This window comes from Plectropomus leopardus, chromosome 22 (genome assembly GCF_008729295.1).
Source record: "Plectropomus leopardus isolate mb chromosome 22, YSFRI_Pleo_2.0, whole genome shotgun sequence".
NCBI classification, from domain to species: domain Eukaryota; kingdom Metazoa; phylum Chordata; class Actinopteri; order Perciformes; family Serranidae; genus Plectropomus; species Plectropomus leopardus.
In genome coordinates this window covers 17,854,939-17,874,632 of record NC_056484.1, presented here as the reverse complement: position 1 = coordinate 17,874,632, position 19,694 = coordinate 17,854,939, and the positions used below count along the sequence as shown (strand labels likewise).

Sequence of the window (19,694 nt, the reverse complement as noted above, 5' to 3'; positions counted from 1 at the left end):
TACGTCAAAGAGAAACAAAATTACCCAAAAGAGACCCAAACGACTATAAAAAGATACAAAACAAATGCAGGGAGACACAAAATCACTCCAAAGAGACACAAAACATCAAAAAGATTAATAATGACTACAACAGAAACACAAAATTACCACAAAGTCTGCATGTCTTGCTCCTTTGTAGGAGAGGTGGTGAGGCCCCAATGTTTTACAAATCTACCCATGGCTGGACTGAAACATGTTAAGCTTTTCTATGATTTAAGTATTATTCAATTCAACAAGTTGTTTAAATCAGTCTGAACAGTCATGGGAATGTTCAATGCGTCTTTTTCTTTCTGGAATTTTATGTGTAAAACTGGTAATCACACTTTACGTTACATGGATGAATAATGATTACTGCTATAATGCTTTACCGTCCAGCAGCGGCCCCGTTGAGCAGATGTTACCGTGAGAGAGAGGGAGAGAGAGAGGGAGAGAGAGAGAGAGAGAGAGAGGGAGCTGCTGCTGCTGCAACAAGAGACAAGACGCGTCTTGGATCACAAATAGGGATGCAGGGCGCATGCGCACTGGGCTCCGTTTACTGTAGGATATTCACCGTGGAGGGAAAAAAGGGGGGCAGGCAACAAATCAGGCTTCTTCCTTTTTTTTTTTTTTTTTAGAAAAACAGCAAAAACCCGACTCGTGCAATGTAATTAACCTCCAAGAGGGAAACCAAATAGGATTATCAACAGGTAGGGTTTTGATTGATCTTGTGATCGGCTGTCTCTCTTTCCCTCTCTCTCTCTTTCTGTCGCTCCTTTTTTTTTTTTTTTTTTTTTGGCCTTGTCTTGTGTGGTGGCTGCGATTCTGGGCAATTCATAGCGGGGACTTGGAAATTATTCTAGTCTAATGGACGTACGGATCACGGTTATGCTTCATCCAGCCGTTTGGGACGCGAGGACGATGGTTTTAAACTGCTGTGTTTTTTCACGGAAATCTGTCGGATTGAAACGCGCGTAAAAACACTCGGCTGACGATCGGAGGACGCATTTAAACGTGTAAGTAGACACAAATATTACTCAGATGTTACCACAGGCTGTGTGTCATTATTCAAATGATTTTTAAAAAAGCGATCGAGTAGAACATCCCATAATATTATCGCCGGCTGGCTTGTTATTGTCACTTCCATCCTGACTGATAATCACCCCCGCGCGTTAACGAGCCAAATTATGTCGAAATGCGGCTTAAGTGTCAGTATTACACCCTATATTCGCTTGTAATTACTAATATTGCCGATGATATGGAATGCCGACTGTCTCAAAAACGCCCTAATGAGAACACCGCTTATTAACGTGAGACGCGTAATCCAGTTAACCTTTAATCAGACAAAAACGCAAACGCTTTATTATGGATAATGCAACCTCCGTCGATTTTCCACAATGCACGAAGGCAGGGTGAGTTTATTCGAGGCATTCACCGCTTCAGAGCCGTCCTCTATTCTGCAGGGTGGAGGGTGTGATCAAGAAGAGCTTATTTTGGACTGCATTTCTCTTAATGTTTCATGTACCCAAAAATCTACCCATACCAAGTGTTTTTTTTTATGTGTGTGTGTGTAACGCGTTTCGAAGAAAAAATGCGTCTTGGCTAAATGAAGGCTTGGCTGTGCTTTGTGTCTTTTGTTCAGGAAATTCCACAAGAAATAATTGTAACAGATTAGTCTAATCAAGCTCCATCACTGTCTGTCTGTCTGTATCCAGACAAGGAGCTGCGCTGTGCCACTCAAAATGTTAAAATGTAAAATAAATATATAAATGGCAAACGGCGGAGGTAGATGATTGCTTATCACATTCTAGATTGTGCCAAAACAATGCAGCTGTTGTTTGGGACTGAATACTGATGGGAGGATAATATTTTTCAGGGATTTTTTTCATTTTTTTTTAGGTGTGATGAGACAAAGGAACAAAGGATGCCTTAGAGGAGAGGTTGCCTATATGCCTGGAAACCTCTTCAAAGCACACCGCCAAATGGATCTAACGCCTCCCCCTGCCACCTCTAGATCATGATACTTGGCTGAAGCTATTCCGCTATCTTTATGATCCCTCCTCCATCTATGGCGAACTATAGCCATGCAGGGGACCACACCATCTTGCAGAATGTCTCTCCTCTCGCCACGTTCCTCAAACTGACCTCTCTGGGTTTTATCATTGGAGTCGGCGTGGTTGGAAACCTCCTGATCTCCATCCTGCTGGTCAAAGACAAGAGCCTGCACCGAGCGCCCTACTATTTCCTGCTGGACCTGTGCGCCTCTGACATCCTGCGCTCCGCCATCTGCTTCCCCTTTGTCTTCACCTCGGTCAAGAATGGATCTGCGTGGACCTACGGCACGCTGACCTGCAAGGTGATCGCCTTCCTAGGTGTGCTCTCCTGTTTCCACACAGCGTTTATGCTGTTTTGCGTCAGTGTCACGCGCTACCTTGCCATCGCGCACCACCGTTTCTACACCAAGAGGCTGACCTTCTGGACCTGCTTAGCTGTCATCTGCATGGTGTGGACGTTGTCAGTGGCTATGGCGTTCCCTCCAGTGCTAGACGTAGGGACGTATTCTTTTATCCGGGAGGAGGACCAGTGCACGTTCCAGCACCGTTCATTCAGGGCGAATGATTCGCTGGGCTTCATGCTCCTGCTGGCGCTCATCCTCCTCGCCACACAGCTGGTTTACCTCAAGCTCATCTTCTTCGTCCACGACCGTCGGAAGATGAAGCCCGTCCAGTTCGTGCCTGCCGTCAGCCAGAACTGGACCTTCCACGGGCCAGGCGCAAGCGGGCAGGCGGCGGCAAACTGGCTGGCCGGATTCGGTCGAGGCCCCACCCCGCCTACCTTGCTGGGAATTCGGCAGAACAGCAACGCAGCGGGCCGCCGGCGTCTACTGGTATTGGATGAGTTCAAAACAGAGAAGAGGATTAGTAGGATGTTCTACATCATGACGTTTTTCTTCCTGGCTCTGTGGGGGCCCTATCTGGTCGCCTGCTACTGGCGGGTGTTTGCGAGGGGCCCTGTAGTCCCTGGAGGCTACCTGACAGCAGCTGTGTGGATGAGCTTTGCCCAGGCTGGGGTCAATCCTTTCATCTGCATCTTCTCCAACAGGGAGCTTCGGCGCTGCTTCAGCACCACACTCCTCTACTGCAGAAAATCCAGGTTACCAAGGGAACCCTACTGCGTTATATGAAGGTTTGCTGTGGGTTTTTTTCACATCTATGTCTCTATTTCCCTGATTGATCTTGATCTGGGCTCGTTCCCATTGTACAGCGCACTCTCTCTTCTATCTCTCTTCTCTTCATCCTCCAGTTCCTGCTCCTCCTTCTCCTAAACCCTTGTTTTCAGAGGTAGAAGGTGGACCGGCAACCACCAGGCTCCGGCTGGGGTGATTGAATATAAAACGTATCAAACATGGAGGCTGAAGGGAATGGGAATACGCAGGAGGTCTGGATCCCCTCCTGTGTTTATGTTCTAGTAAACAGACATTGTTTTGGAAGGCCATGCCAATGCAGAGAAGCAAAAAGCTGGAAAAAAAATTTGAAAAAAGAATTGACAAAATAATAAAAACAACCCCTCTTGCTTTGGATATTTTGAAGACGCGTTATTCTGTGAGGTGTGAATAAATAGGAAAAAAAAAAAAAAGAAAACAAAGAAATGATACCTCTCAAGGAATCACTGGAAATGTTTTACATTTTAAGAGTTGCACTAAAAAGAAGATGTAAAGATGCTTTTTTCGGTTGCCGGTTGCATTGCAAGGACAACTTTTTTTTTCTCTTCTTTTCCAAACTTAACAATGAATGCTTTAATTTGCAACAGACTACACAATCGCTGTAAGTAAAGCAAAACTTGGTGACTGTTGGAATACACCATCACAAGAGGATAAAAATGGTTTTAATGTAAGTGATATCTTTTTCATTTACCGGGCGGGGGCTTAACGATGGGGATTTACAATGTGTGGTTTTCTCGAACTTAAAACTAGAAATGATTTCTTGTAGTTTTACGATCCATATGTCCCTAGTGTCTGGCATTGTTTTTTTCTTATCACCTTTTTAAAAAAAAACGAGGAAAAAAAGATGAAATGATGTTTGGATTTTGAAAAAAAAGTTGCTTTTAAGAACAAACTTGTGCTTAAAAAAGACATTGAAGAAGTAGTTAAATGTTTCATCATATCCATGTACCTAAACACTATCATATTGTTACAGTATTGCTGATGCCACTCCGGGTGTTCTTGCCTTAATGGTTATGATATTGTCACGTTTCTTGGTTGTTGGGTTTTTATTTGATTTGATTTTATTCACTCCTAAAAAGTCAATTTTTCGATGCAAGGGGATTTCGTTTTCTTTTTCACATCAATGTGAAGTGCATGTCCATTCTTTTAAAAGCTGGTCCACTCCCATGAGCATCACAGGCCATACACTGAGCAGCCCATTTTTATTCTGCAATGGTTTGCTTCACCCCACAGAGTGCTCAGAGCACAGGGAGTGTGTGTGCGCGTGCGTGTCGGTGGGTGCATGTGTGTGTGTTTCAGAGCGCGCGTGTGTGTGCTGCTGCGTGGATCAGACAACAGTCACTTCAAGACCAGAGCCTTAGTATGAAATCTTGCACAATTTGTAAAAAATGTAAAAGCAAAAAAAAAAAAAAAAAAAAAAAAAGAGGAAAGAAAAAGGAAAAAAAAAAGACATTTAAGGCACACCGTCTTGTTTCTACTTTCCCTACATTTGCTCTCTACTGATTGTTTTCAATTACTTACTTTTTTCTCTTGTGGCCATTTTAATATTTATTATGTATTCTTTTTTGTATATTATAGATAGATTGTGTGTAAGTATGTGAGTCTTTCATTTTGAAGTCCCGAATGTGAGTACAGTTTCAGTTAGGATTGCATTTGCTGAAAGTTAACTGTGTAATCTGTTGCTTTTTTGAAAATAAAAAGTTTCCATTTTACAAAATTTGTTTTTATCCCTCTCATTGGGTGGAGATCATACCGTATGGCCACACTAACAACTGGAAAACTTCTGCAAAACCCCTCAGAATTCTTACAATTGTGGTAGTGCTTGGTCAAGTGATGAATTTGCCAAGTGCAAGTTAATTATTCTCTAAAATCAAATTTTCTCACCTGAAATTACAAGGTCTCGTCACAAAAAAGAAAACCCTCAAAAAAAGTCAGCACTTTGTGATTTCTGAATTGTTATTATGTCTATATTTTGTATTCGTGAGTAATGGCTGGTGGTTTGTATTTCTGCAAGGAATTTCTGTGTCATTGAGAAAAGTGATAACATTTTCAAATGTGTCTTTTCTGCATTCCAATCGTCTCTGTCATTTGAGTCCTTGGGACAGCTTGTCAAAACAGAATATATGCTAAACCTTGTCACTGAATGTGAAGTGTGTTTGACATTTAATGGGAATAATCTCCATGAATATATCCGTAGGCACACTCACCCTTTGCAGTTTTTTCATATGGTGTTAAAGGGGAATACCACTGAATTTCAGATGTTACATTATGCAACCCTCATATGGAATAATGACAAGCCACTCTGGATTAATGAATACCCTTGCACTGACTGAGCCCCGTAGCCACAAATGACACATTGGTTTGTCCCATCCCCTCATTTTTAAGGTCACATTGATGTGCAGCTTCAGTGGAAATGCATTGGGAAAATATTTAAAGCTATGCAAAAATGCATACTCATTTTGGAACAAATTTGCCTTTTCCATGATGTCAGTAATACATAAATCTTACCAAATTCTAAGGACAGCTTTATTTTTATTATTATTTTTTTACCTTTCATTCAATGATTCATCCACTTCTTCAAGTATAAAGAATGATTTTTTTTAATGAACAGTGGAATGTAAAAAATGAGAGCCTTCTTGTTGAGAGTTTAGAACTGAGGCTAGCAAAGGTCACAATACAAAGACATGGTCCTTCTTAAATTGAGTGGTATTTCTCTATAAAAGACTGGGCTTACAGTATGTTGGCAATGTTTGCAGGCTAATATTTTCATCTGCAAGAAGAGAGTGGGAACTGAGTAATACAAGATGTATAACTGCCAGTTTTGTATGATTCAGACATTGTTGTAGCTTTTTTTTTCAATTTAACCAAAATGTATTCAGCTGTCTCATTTTATTTCACTACCAAAAATGACTGCATTAAGTAATGAAATAAGCCTTTAGAGTACCCCAGAAATGGGTCCTAAAACTTTTTTGTATTTCAGCACCTTCGGTTCCCACATTTCAAACTCAATAATGTTTTTTTTTTTTAATGGATTTTAAATGCAGAAATACCCCACTCGCACATTTTGAAGCTTTTGTGTGTCAAGACTAACAAAAAGGCTAACAAGTGGCTAAATGAGACTACAGAACATCATCACACCAAATATGGCTTTATAGCCATTATGTGGTGGTGGTGTGAAATCATGCTACCATAGCGTAGTTAATTTGTAGCCTAACATTAGCATTTTACTTCTTTTACATTTATTATTACATGACATTTACAAAAATCATAAAAGTGGTGCTCATCTGTGAAAATTATCTTGCTGAACAAAATGTGTAAGTAGCATAAATGTTTGCTCGCCACATAGCTTATTTTCTAGTTATCCAAAATCCAATGGAAAATTCCCATAGGCTTTTTGACAAGAGAACCAGGACAAAGATAACTCTCTCCTTAGCCTTCAGAAAAACATCAACCACAGGGGAGTAAATTGTAAAACTGCAGTAAACCACAGGCAGCTGCAGTTTCCAACATCGTATTGTTGTTTTATGGTGGCATGACCATATTTACGTCAACAGTTTATCACTGTTAATGTAATATAGTATTACAGTAAAATGTTAGGTTTACAGTGTAATGCTAACCTGCATGTGGCCTCTGTTACTGCAGTACTGCACAATGCTGTAAAATCATACAGTACAGCAGCCCACTGTTCATGATAACTGTTGCTTTGGCTCAAAAAACATCAAGATTTCCACGGTTTTACTGTACATCACTGTTACAAATGAGCTGTATTCATTACAATTTGTTACAGCATAGGTGCCTGAGAACACAAAATATGATCTTGAACTGGCTTGTAAACACTCAGGGTAATTGTAAACAGGTTCCACTGATGAAAAATATCTATTAGGAATCCATTTTCATTACGACGTTGGCAATTACTGCTATATTTTGGATACTGATTCATCAGTCCAATTTGGATTCATAAGGGCCAAATCAGATGTTATTGAAATATGAAGGAAATGCTGTGGTCTAGTTTTACATAATGTCTTTCTCTTGTTTTTTGTCCATCATGAATCCTGTATAATGCTTTTTGAGGTTGATGGTGAAACCAAAAACATATGGGAATTAATCTTTAAACTGGGGCTGAAGCTGTGCTACTTGAGACTGGAGCAGGAATTAATATCTCACTTATGTATATTTTAGCCTCATTCAGCATATGCAAATCACAAACTGTGTCACTTTTTGAGCACTGGCCCATTTCCTCGCGTGTTCATTTGAGTGTCCCAGTAATTCTGTTTCCCTCCACGTCTGAGGGAAGATGACAGGCAGAGGTGGTCGGCTTGAAAGTGGTTCACTCTGGCAGACAAGCTCCCACATTGAACTCTTTTTCCCCTCCGAGGTACCGTGTCTCCCGAGAAGCATCGAGAAGCATATTGTTCCTAATCAAAGCAATTAGGAAGCTGTAGTCTGCTGTACCATCTGACTGGGATCGGTTATTTGCACTTGCGTTTAGATCACGGAAGACAGCAAAAAAACAGATCATTTTTTTGTGAGGCAATTATAATGCTTTATTGAAGATACTTTTCATTTAACGATCAGAGGACTTTTCTATTGGATTTTGGCTGCCAATGAATAACACGACCATCCCTAATTCCATGTCACTCTCCTTGTATCTCAGTGGATTTGCGCGCACAATTTCAGTTTTTTAATGGACTGCCAATGGGCTCGGAAAAAAAGCATCTCACCCCAGCCCTCATTTGCTGTCTATAATTTGAGTAAATACCATCTGTTGACTGAGAAACATTGGCTTTTTTTCTAAAGGGGGGGAAAAAGCTCATCTAATGTGAGCCTTTCTGCATTCTTAAGCATTTTCTGTTGGTATAATGCACGCCAAACCTTAATTAAAGTGCAGTAAGGGTCCGTGCCGAGAAGCACTCAGATATGAAAAGCTGCCTTGAATGGAATGGAGTGGACGACTCAATCTTCTGACAAGCTACTCAGGATAAAGGAAGAATTGCTTTCTGCGTTGGCATCACCCTGCTCTGCATATTTGTTTGATTGTGTTAGCTGGAAATATAATGGTTCAATATGCTTTGCATAATTTCTCCAGGGCATTCATTTTTGTTTCATAAAATGACATTTACTTACAATGTGGAGTTTTCTGTGGGATGTTTGGTCAAATGATTTACTCTGCCCTTTGCGCGTAAATGTGTGTGTGCTTGTGCAGGAGTGTGTACGTGGCTGCAGGTTTTAATAGTTTTTTGTCCTCACTCACAGGTCAATACACTATCCGGATGTCAGAGCAGGCTGTGAGGCCAAACAGACCCTCTTTTCAGCTACATGGTTAACAGTCATCAAAGTGCAGGGCCGCAGTAGCTTTTCCCTCTAATGGCTTTGCAGCTTTATGGCTAATGTGCTTCAGCAAATTGGTAATGGTCAAATGAATGATAATGGGGAGGATCACAAATGTGTGACTGTTTGCCTACATGTGTAAGTGTTACTTAAATGTCACTATTTTTGTCTTTTTTTTTCGCTGCTGTTAGAGTTTAATTATGCCCTGCTCTCTGTCCATTCATAATCCATTGTTGCTATTATAAATAAATGCCTGTCATTTTCCAGTGCTATTAGATATAATATCCGAGTCAGGCATTAAAACATGTGAGACAATGTAAGTAAATCCATGTAAACAAGCTGATTCTGTCAAAAACATAGGGATTTTTATTTCATAAAAAATCCATATATAAGTCTGAATCTGAATAAGTGCAAACCCTTACTGCAGATAATGAAGAATAAAATGTTGTTAGGTAAAGACGCAGGAGGATAAAACAAGACATAATGATGATTTCTGTTCCCTAGAGCGGGGGGCGGCGGCCCAGGGGAAAAAAAAAAGTTTTTTGCATTTATTGTCTGACAAGTTATTATAGGCAGTGCAGGCCTCTGAATACCAATGATCAACGGGATGCCTGATAAAAAAAATTGCAAGTGGATAAAGATTTCTCCACATAATATCCTACTCTTTATGTCTTCATTTACAACAACTACCCCCCCGCCTTTCCACTCTCCCAGCTCCTGCAGCCCATCATGCAAATGCCTTATATAAAGAATATCCCTGCTTTAAATATTAACTGATTAAATTGCGGATGGAGCTTCAAAGGTTCCGTCCTGCATATTTAAACAGTATTTTTTTTTCTCTCTTTCTCTCGTCTGTAATGTGTGATTCAGTGGTTGGATGATTTCTCTGGAAAATTTGCTAGGAGCAAATTTTTTTTTAGGAGGGGGATCTAGTTCTATCTTTGGCGTAACACCTGTATGCGCCAGGAGGTGTCTCTGGGCTATACTGGCTTTTCTTCACATATTCTGTACGTATAATGTGACAGCCGCTTATTTGGATGTTTTCTTGGTAGAAATGGTGGATATGGAGTACGATGATGGATTTCTATTTTAAAAAAAGCAGCGTGGAAGTTATTCATAATTTCCAGGCATAAATGAGTAGACTATTTGGGTAACAAGAATGCACCAATTTAGCTTTGCAGTGTTGGGTTTAAAGGAATAGTTTATTCGCTTATTCGCTTTCTTGCCAAGATTTAGATGAGAAGATTGATACCACTCTTATGTCTGTATGCTGAATATGAGCTGTAGGCTAACTTAGCTGAGCACGAAGACTGGAAACAAGGGGGACACAACTAGCCTAGCTCTGTTCAAGTAAGCTAATTTGTATATTTCTTGGACCAGTAACTTCCTGGATTCTCCAGACTGGCCAGCAACTATGGTCCCTAAAGTCCCTAAAAATCCACTTAAAATTGGCTTTAAGCTCAATAATTGGGGCATCCAGTAGCCCAGATTGGTAGGATTGGTGCAGCGGCCGCGGGTTTGATTCTAGCCTCTGCATTTTGCTGAAAGTCATCCCATCATCCTTTCATGCTAAAACTGTCCTGTCAATAAAGGCAAGAAGCCCCAAAAAATAATCTTTAAAGCTCACTTATTAACAATTTGTATCTATCCTTTTCTTGGCCAACAACAAACTTCCTGGAGCATTACAGGCACTGGTAGGGTGGGTGGTTATTTTATTTTTTAACCTTTTGACAGAGCCAGGCTAGCTGTTTGCCCCTATTTCCCTCATTGTGCTAACATAAGCTGAGTTAACTGTCTATAAATAATCTCGGCTCCCTGCAAGAACCTGAATTAGCGTATTCCCAAATTGTGAAACCCCGTTTGTGTTTTTTACGCTGAATATGAAGCTACCACCAGCAGCCACTTAATGTTAGCTCAGCATAAATATTGGAAATAGAGAGAAGCAGCTAGCCCGGCTCTGTCTAAAGGTAATGTAATCCACCTAAAAGCACCCTTTAAGCCCACTAATGCACATTTTATGTCCATTTTATGTGCAAGTACTCCAGAAAATAACATTTAAATTTGTGAGCTTTAGAGGTGCCGGTAGGCAGAATTACTCAATTTCAAATAGTTTAGGCTAAACTAATATAAATATGCTAAGCTAAGCTACGCTAAGCTAAATGGCTGCTGGCTTCAGCTTTATGTTTACCACAGGCTACAAACATGGCAGTGGGATAAATTTTCTCCTCTGACCCCCTGCAAGTGAATTAGCATATTCCCAAAATGTGGAACTGTTCCATAAAGAGTAATACAAAAACTTGGTGACTGCTACACTGCTTCTGCTCTGTTGTTTCACCCTTAAAAGGAGCTGTTGTCAAAATGCTGCAGCAATAATGCAGGTCACATGCAGGGTTAACAATGGTTTACATGTTTGTGTTTTTTTCCTTCAAGTATGGTTATCATGACTGCACAGAAAAGTCAACATGTTTTCCGCTTTGATATCTGTACACATTGTGCTGTGCAAAACAACCCATGCAGGACTGAGCTGTTTATCAGAATGCAAATGTTGCAGCATAATGTCGTCATGCTGTGAATGGATGGTTTAAGCGGCGAAAACTGCCTGCTGCAGTGTGTTTGGAGTACAGGTCAGGATGTAAGCTCGCATAGGTTCTGTTTCTTTACTGTTAAATCCTCTTGGTTGCGGTAAGAGTCAAGAGTAAACACGTCCCCTTCGCTGCTAAGACTTAGGATGAGTGATGGAGCCACGGATAGATCACGATTGGTGGGTTAGTACTTAAGCACATGTAGACCAAAGTTGGAATACGCGAGGGGAGAGTACTGGTCGGGGAGTAATCCTCCAACAAGGATTACCCGTGTCTTTCATGCTAGATTAAAGGGTCCCATGATACCATGCCGGGGCTGTCGGAGTCCTGATGGCGAATCAATATGCTGGATGACAAATTATCATCATCGTTGTCATCTTTTCTTATCGTCATTTGCCTGATAGGGAGTGTGACTGGGGTGGCATTCTTCTAGATTTGGGAAGGCTGACAAATCGGCAAGTGGTCTCTCGCTGTCTGTGTCTCTCTTCGAGTTGAGATAATCATCTTATCCACCAGGCGCTATACAGCCAGTCTGAAACGAGGAGATCTGGATGACGTACCTCCAGCAGTCAGCAGGAAGGAAAAGAAATATTTGGGTCACATGAAAATTGAATAGAGTGTTGTGATTTCGGTAGCTGGTGGTGGTAGCATCTGCTTGAAAAACGCCTCTCCACCAATGAGGGCCGGTCCTTTTATTCCACTTTCTATTGTACTCAAATTAGACCAAGCTTGTAAGGATAAAACTGACAAAACTAGCAGACACTGCAAACATTTTTCTAACAGACTAAAATATTCAGAAGCTGCTATCTGGCTTATAGGGGCTTTCAGAGTATTATGATTCGCAGCAAGGAGGCTGAGACGACCATATTCGAGTTGTGCTGCATTTGCGGAGGGCAATCTGTCTTGATGAAAAGCCAAACATGTATATTATGGTGCCTATTTACAACATGCAACAGGGCTGCTTACATCTGCTCACAGTGGGGGTACGTCCGCCCCCAGAGGAACAAATAAATATTAAAGAGAACATGGAGATCTTTTTTTAAATCTTGGATCCAGCTTTTAATAATGTTCTGATCTCATTTTTTTTTATTTATTTATCTAATTTTTGCATCATGGCAATTGGGGAAAGTGTTTAGGGGTGTTTATACAGGCGATTTGTTCCCACTAATTCGGCGTGTTTTGTGATGAATCCAAGGGCTTTTGGAAAAAGGGGAGGAGGGGGCGGGGGATGGGGAGGGAGTTAATCCACTCGTTTTCTTGTGTTCCAGCCTGTTCAGCACTCTCTCTCATTCTCTCTATCTCCCTGCCTCCTTTATTTTTGGAAACATCTCATTCTCGTGAGTCAGGCCCGTCATGCTCACAAAGGCTCGGTCTAGCGAGCTCTCGCCTCCTCCTCTTCTCTGCCCCGCGTCTCTGCCGTTTATGATATTAGAACAGAAGAGCAGGAGGAAAACAGAACTCTTCATCTCCCTTTCTCAGACTGAGAGGGGGAGAATTAATGCTTTGTGAATTCTTAATTCACCTTATTTGCATAGTTGACAGGTAATGGATGGATGTGTGCGCCATCGCCGGTGTAATAAGCGGCTGCAATGGGGCCTTGAGGAGGTGACAGGTGGCAATTTCTAACCTGCAAACCTAAAAAAAATGCATTTATGCTCCATTTGGGGAGCAAAATCAATGTGATGATGCAACCACATTTTTGGCATCCATCTTAATTTGTCGAACAGCGTTGATGGCGGTGTTGATTGATGGCCCCTGACTTGACTGATGGTCGTGTCACCTGCACTTCTGTCGTCCATTCGTTGTTTTATCCGCATGCACACGTGTATATTTCTTCTTCTTTAACAGCGGCAGCTCCTCCAGAGGGACCAGTTAATTACCGTGTTTGCCATGCAGTGTCACTTCTTTGAAGAGTTTTTCTTGCAAATAAAGCAGATCACTTCCAGGAAAAACTGCTGAATTAAGTTGCCTTGGAAACACCAAATTATACAACAAACACTTACATCATCCTACTGGCTGAGTTTGGGCTCTGAATGCGGATTAAATGGCTCGTTGAGACGGACATTTCTGCTTGTTTTGTGTTTCATATCGTTCGTAGAGGGGTATATTTGACTCAGAGTTTCTGTTATCTTTCAGTGCGTGTGGGAATAGGATGATTCATCGCCTTTTTTGTGCTAATTATAGAGATAACCTGCTGTAACAAATCAAACATTTTCTGCACTGCACAAAAACTAATAATAAGGCTTTTGTTGTGTTGGATGAGGATTTAATTTGGCTATAGGCAAGAGCTGAATGTTAAAGTATTGTTTCAATGTGTTCATTATTTGCCGTTGTTTTTTTGTTTGCCTGTGTTTTAATCATTTTAATCAAGGGAATGGGCTTAGGTGAGCATCTGTTTCCCTTGGGACTTTATTTGAACTTTCGATGGATGCATCATCTCTAAATTTATCAGCTGTGCTGTGTTCTTTAGGGTGGTACAAAGTAAGCTGAATTTTAGGCTTCTGAGGGTATTAAAATAAAAACAATTAATACGACAATGTAACACTTGAACTTGAACTTTGTAACAGAAATGGTTCACCAGTGCCCACATTGGTATTTTTGCTCATTGTAATGTCATTCCTTGGAGCATCTTCAAATGCTTCATCTCTTAAATCTGCACAACCTCCACTAAAGGATTATGTAAATCAATAAACAATAATAATTTTTAAAAAATAAGAATTTGAAATTGTTGTTTTGTTGTTTAAATTCTTTTGCAATAATCAGACTTTTAAAATCTGATTTTACAAAATAAAAAGTCAAAACATATTGAGCCGAAGGATGTTTCGCAGTGGAATCATAAAAAAAACCTCAACACTCCAAATGTTTGAACTGTTTACATTCTTTAGTTAATGAGAGTCCAAAGGCATCGTGATGGATACGTCATCCATTCCACTTGTGCCAAAGCAAAGCAAGTTTTTGCAGTACAGGTGATTTAATTTCCAATTAAAATTAAAATTCTCTCTCTCTCTCTCTCTCTATTTATATATATATAAATATAAACACACACACACACAAACACACACAAACAAACCTCAAACCTGATGTTTTGGAACAAATTGGTCTGGCAGCTTTCCTAAAAAAAAAAAAAGGAGAAAAAAAGTTTTTATTATTCTACTGTAAACATGGTCACAGTGAAAAAGTAATTTTCTACCTTCTGTGTCTAAGGCATTCAATTTTCCTCTTGAAGAATTATATTTGCTGCATAGATATAATAGCTTTCTTCTCAGAGACTGATTACACTGTTGGTATTTGCACAATTTATAGGCTTACCATACTCCAATTCACACTCAGTACAAACTGTATAAGGCACTGCTTTGCAACATGCTTTATTGTGTATTTGCTTCTGTTGTCATATGCACTGATGTGGCTTAGAAAACAAAATCTACACCGTAAACAAACACCACATGTTAACTGAGATGAGGTGTACATGCTCACTGTGCATCAAACAGTCCCTGATGCATTTCGGATTTTTATGTATAGTGTTAGGAGAGCAGTGAAATAAGACTTGAAACAAGAGGGAAGGGGGGAAAGAGCCCTGAGCGAAGCGGTACAAAGCCATCATCATTAGTCACCAACAACAGCACATGGCCCCTCAAAGCGCATTGCTGTGAAAGTTTTCTTCTGAATCACCACAGCCATTCTTCCAGCCACTCGGCCCCACGTCCCTGTGGGCTAAATGCTTTCAGACACTTCACATAATGCAACAGAAAAACCTGCAACCCGAGTAAATCACAGCTCTACTGGATCTTGCTTTGGTCGTTTGCATGATGTGTTGTAATGCCATTCAGCTGGTATTGATTGAATAACACTCAGCTTGTATTCACTACTTGCTGTACACACCGGAAATTGAACCTACAATGAATAGCTCTGTGCTTGGGATATGGAGGTTATAGCCTACTACTTGTTATTCTACATATAGGGGAGAGTGGGGACAGAAGGAACAGTGTTGTTTACGGTTACTACCTCGTGAGAAACATGAACAAAAACAAGACAATACTTTTCCTAATTGAATAAGAGCCACTATAGAGTAACTCAATTAAACAAATAAACACCATTTTTAGGATTTTTGAAGCGTGAATGCAATTGCCAGAAGTTAGGTTATAAACGAACTACACTACAGTTCCATGACTTCAATGTTAAGATGTTAAGCCGTGTTTAACATAATGATGCTCTGTAGACTGATTTAGTCATTTGTTAGCAAATGTCTTTTTAAGACATGTGAAGGCTTTAAAAGTATTTATCTATGTATGTTATGTCAATGAAAAAAACATGAAATTTTCTTAAGCTTGTGTTAACCACAGACTTTGAACCAGCAGTACTAAAATGCTAACTCATGTCCAAGTTTTAGGACTTATTTCTGAACCAATCTACACCAACCCAACCCTCTGTCCAAAACATCCTGAAATTTTGGTACATTTTACAAAATTTTGCCTTTCATGTTTAGATAGTTAAAAAAAGACAAATTGTTAGCAGACACTTTTATCTGTTCAGGGCTTAAATTATTTTTTATTACCGTTCAAGTAGTCTGTGAGTCGGCTAACAGAAGATTATTCCATGTCAGTACTAACACATGTCAAATGACCCCACTCTCCCCTATATTGCTGTTTTTTAAAATTCCATAATTGGATTAAGTTGTAAATCTGGCCTCCCAAAAATCCTGAATACAGTCCCTGTGCTTAAGTTTTAAAATCCCAGCCATACTGTGAAGGCAGCTATGAGCTGTCATCTGTTTTGACCTGTGCTGCCCCAGAATGAACGTCCATTTATCAACATGATTGTTAAGGTTTAAGTACAGTGAACTAAAGTCACCTCCCTTATGATTTGTTTTTATACTAAATCTATCATCCACTTGAGTTTAAATTGCATTCTGCTTCCCTAGGGAGCCTTTCCCCATCCACATCCCTCCGAGAAACACAGGAAAGGGGTCATTTTTGGTCTCTCATTGTAAGAAGATAAACCTTACATAGCCTTTAAAAAGTCATTCTAATCTCTATTTTGCATAAAGACACATAGAATTAAACATTTTGGGAGACCAGCTGACAAAAGGACCTCATCACCATCTCTTCCTTATTGCTCCTTTTAGTCTAAGATTAGTTCCTGGAAGATGTTATGGTTTGCCCGAAGCTCTGGAGAAAAGCAGCTGAAAACAGCAAATGTTCAACTCGAGCTAATTCTTCTGCAGCCAGGCAGCCTCGCTCTACAGTCTTGTGTGTGACATTCATGAACTCTGTGTGATGTTTTAGAAATAACTCCTAAAAGGGTTTTCTTGCCAGGAATTTCTTCACTGCTTACCACATAAACAACTCACAGCTTCCTGGTTACCACATGAGTTAGCATAGCAACCACTTAACATAACGGGAATGCATCTTTAAACCTTGAGATTGCTGCTGTGTAATTATGCATTATATAACCTGTGTTACAGAACTGTGCATGCATGGCCGGGTTTGGCATAAACAGAAGCACAAGCTGTTTGTACAGTGCTTGAAACAGCACGTTGGAACAGACTGCAGCCTCCTGACCTCAACTAATAAAACTTCTATAGAAAATAGAGGGGTCAATGTACTTGACCGTTGCTTAAACCTTGTGTTATTTTTTTATACCAGGAGGAAAATGCTTGACAGGTTGGGTCAGGTCAGGTCTATGTTGGGATTTCTCAGTCCCATTGATGCTCAGCTACTGTGGTGTTTGATATTATATTTTCCATTTGGTAATCAGTGAAATTAGCTTTTTAATAGTAAAATGTAATCTTCAAGTGCTCCACTCTTGGGATGAAGTAATGTTATTTGGATAATTGCCACTGTTTTTTCATGACAAAAAAGGATCACCACGCAGTATTCTTAAAAAACAAATAAATAAATAAATAAAAATTGAATGTTAAAATGGTATGATCATTATTTCAGCAAGGACTTTCATATATGTATCACAATCATTTTTAAGTTGTTGCCTTTAATAATATGATTTGCTATATTTATGCACAGCATCCACACTATTCCAGCATGTAATAGTACACATAAATGTACATTGTGGGATGACGGGGCATGTGGTTGTGTTTAGGCAACAACAGCATGGATGGTTGGGTTTAGGTGACAAAGTCTACGATGGCTGGGTTTAGGGCAAGGAGGCACGTGATAAGGTGCAGTAAAAAACAGCATATTCAAACAGGAAGCCAACACTGGACACCCGCATCAAAGTCCAAGTTTGTGGGACCACTTCACCTCTCCTACCACCCACCCTACAAGCACCCTCTCGCTCTTTGTATTATGTATCATGAATCAAAAAAGAAAAGACACATTGGCACACGTGAGACATTTTCAGATGAAAAATACTGACTTGGTTCACACTGGCCTTGACTAGAATTTGCAGTTTTGTCTGGCACTGTCAGGCTAATGTAGAAGAGCCTAATGATGGCAATATTTGCCATTTGATTTATCTGTCTTTCTAACACTTTGGTCAAGAGCAGGATGTTTTTATACTAAACGGTAAGGCGAAATTGAAATTGGCTTTGCTTGAGTTTGCTAAAGCTATAACTCACATGTTACTGAACTACATACTCAAAACACTGCATTTACTCAGTGCTGTTTGATTGCATCATACATGATTCGTGAAACATTATGATTCGGCCTATAGTGGTGTAGCATTGCAGCTTTTAAGGGGTGCTAGCAGGGCTTCATATTGTTAGTCCTGTTACAGCACGTTTGTTTGTAACGCAACAGCAATACGAGATGTGTGAAAATTTGCCAAACTGAAGGTGTCAGACAATGAAACTCGTACGTATGAGATTAGTGTGGAAACATAACACAAAATACTGGGGGGATTGTCGTGTTAATATAATCAGTTCCATCAGCAGCTTGCTCGGCAGCTGAGGGCTATGGTGTGTCACTGATATGATTACCTACTCATCCAGAGCTCTGATCTCATTGTTCCCTGACATGGAGGTGACTGGATAATGCATGCATAACAATGTAGGAGTGTCCTGCAGATAAAGCTCCGGTGGCTGCAGTGAAAACATGTTGCATCTGAGATCAACTGTAGAGGCTGAAAAACATCAGATTCTTGTGCATTTCACATGAGAGAAGGATTCCAGTAAATAACAGAAATTGTTTGAATCATTTACAACAACTGGCTGGTTGAAGTGAATAAGCTGGTGTGTTTAACAACCCACATTCACAATACTAAGATTTTTTGTTCACAAGGGACCTGTTTTTAAGCTAACAGCACCAGACAGGGGTAGTGCTGGTCTTTGGCTCTTGTTGTTGCTTAGCAACAATTTGAAAACCAGTTTGAAGTGTGCCATCTTTTTGGTGAAATTGAAATATTGTTATCCTCAAAGCACCACGCACTGTTGGAAATGCATAACAGCACGTCCTTTCCAAGGCAAATACGAGATAAAGAGGTCAGCGTAGTAAAGACAGAGTCCTCACTGATGTGTAAGCTAATCGTCCCAGTGGTGTTGCACAGTGGCTAATAAGAGACGACCGCAGCTCATTTGGGAAGATTCCAGATATAAATATGCATTAGCATGGCATTGCTGAAATTAAGCATGTCCTTGGTAAATCAGCCTAAACAAAAGGGAAAGGAACACACACTGGTACAAAAACACTTAAATGTGCTTGTGTAACAGCCCAAACACGCAGACATTTCCGTTTTGTTTTGTTTTTTTTTGTCCTGAGTGAGATGAAAAGGCAATGAGGCTTGAGTTAAAAATGAAGGCTTTTGTTAAATAAATTAAATGAAGAAAATGAAACCCTGACCTAAATCTGATCAACCCGAGAAAGAGCACATTCCTGAAAGGAGTTAAAGCCCACAAGAAAATACCCAAACTCAACCTACCTGTCGTACTCGCTGGTAAAAGAGGCAGCAACAGTGACAGATTTTCACAGCAAAATTGCATTCGTTTGACAATGTTGTCACCGAACTGAAACCTTTTGGGAAAAGTTTCAGACAGCAGGTCTTAGGACCTGTAGCTGCACTGCTTTATCTAGACAGGTGAAAAAAAATGTAATAGCATAAGGCATCCTGCCTAAATTAAAGGACCACTGCATTGTAATAGATCATCATGGGAATTTTCTCCAAGCGTTTAATTTTGTTGTCATTATCAGTCCCAGTGTAACCCTTTGAAACTGGAGGAAGCTGACTTGACTTCTTTCAAAAACACGAAAAAGGCAATGACCAATCAAAGAAGTATTGACCCAAGAATTAGAGAGAAATTACTAACAAAAATAAATAAATAAATAAAAGGGGGAAGGAATAAACAAAAAATGAAAAATGACATTACTTCAAAATGTGCTTAAAAACAACAATGATTCTCAGACCTAATTTAAAGTACATGATTAGGAAAATTGTTTTATGACATTTGAAAACTCCTAATTTCTCCAAGGGGTTGCTAAGTAATAAACTGATTTTTTTCCCCCACAGAGACAAAGAAAAAACTATTGTAAGCAGCAAAATTTTCCTCTAGGTTTACACAGGAGATCAGGGGTCAAACATGTGGAGGCAGTCAGCAAAGG

General features: G+C 40.0%; 1 protein-coding gene across 4 annotated transcripts; it reads left to right on the top strand.

Annotated features, from left to right (window-relative positions):
• The first annotated feature begins 632 nt into the window (after positions 1-632).
• On the top strand, positions 633-3,604 carry gpr85 (G protein-coupled receptor 85). 4 transcript variants are annotated; one of them, XM_042511482.1, is made up of 2 exons: positions 633-725; positions 1,915-3,604. In XM_042511482.1, exon 2 carries the CDS (start codon positions 2,066-2,068, stop codon positions 3,197-3,199), a length of 1,134 nt encoding a protein of 377 aa, XP_042367416.1. In that variant the 5' UTR covers positions 633-725; positions 1,915-2,065; the 3' UTR covers positions 3,200-3,604. The 4 variants fall into 4 exon arrangements, with proteins under 4 accessions (XP_042367416.1, XP_042367419.1, XP_042367417.1 ...); XM_042511485.1 differs by having other exon boundaries at positions 1,892-3,604; XM_042511483.1 differs by lacking the exon at positions 633-725 and adding an exon at positions 749-1,031.
• Positions 3,605-19,694: the final 16,090 nt, after the last annotated feature.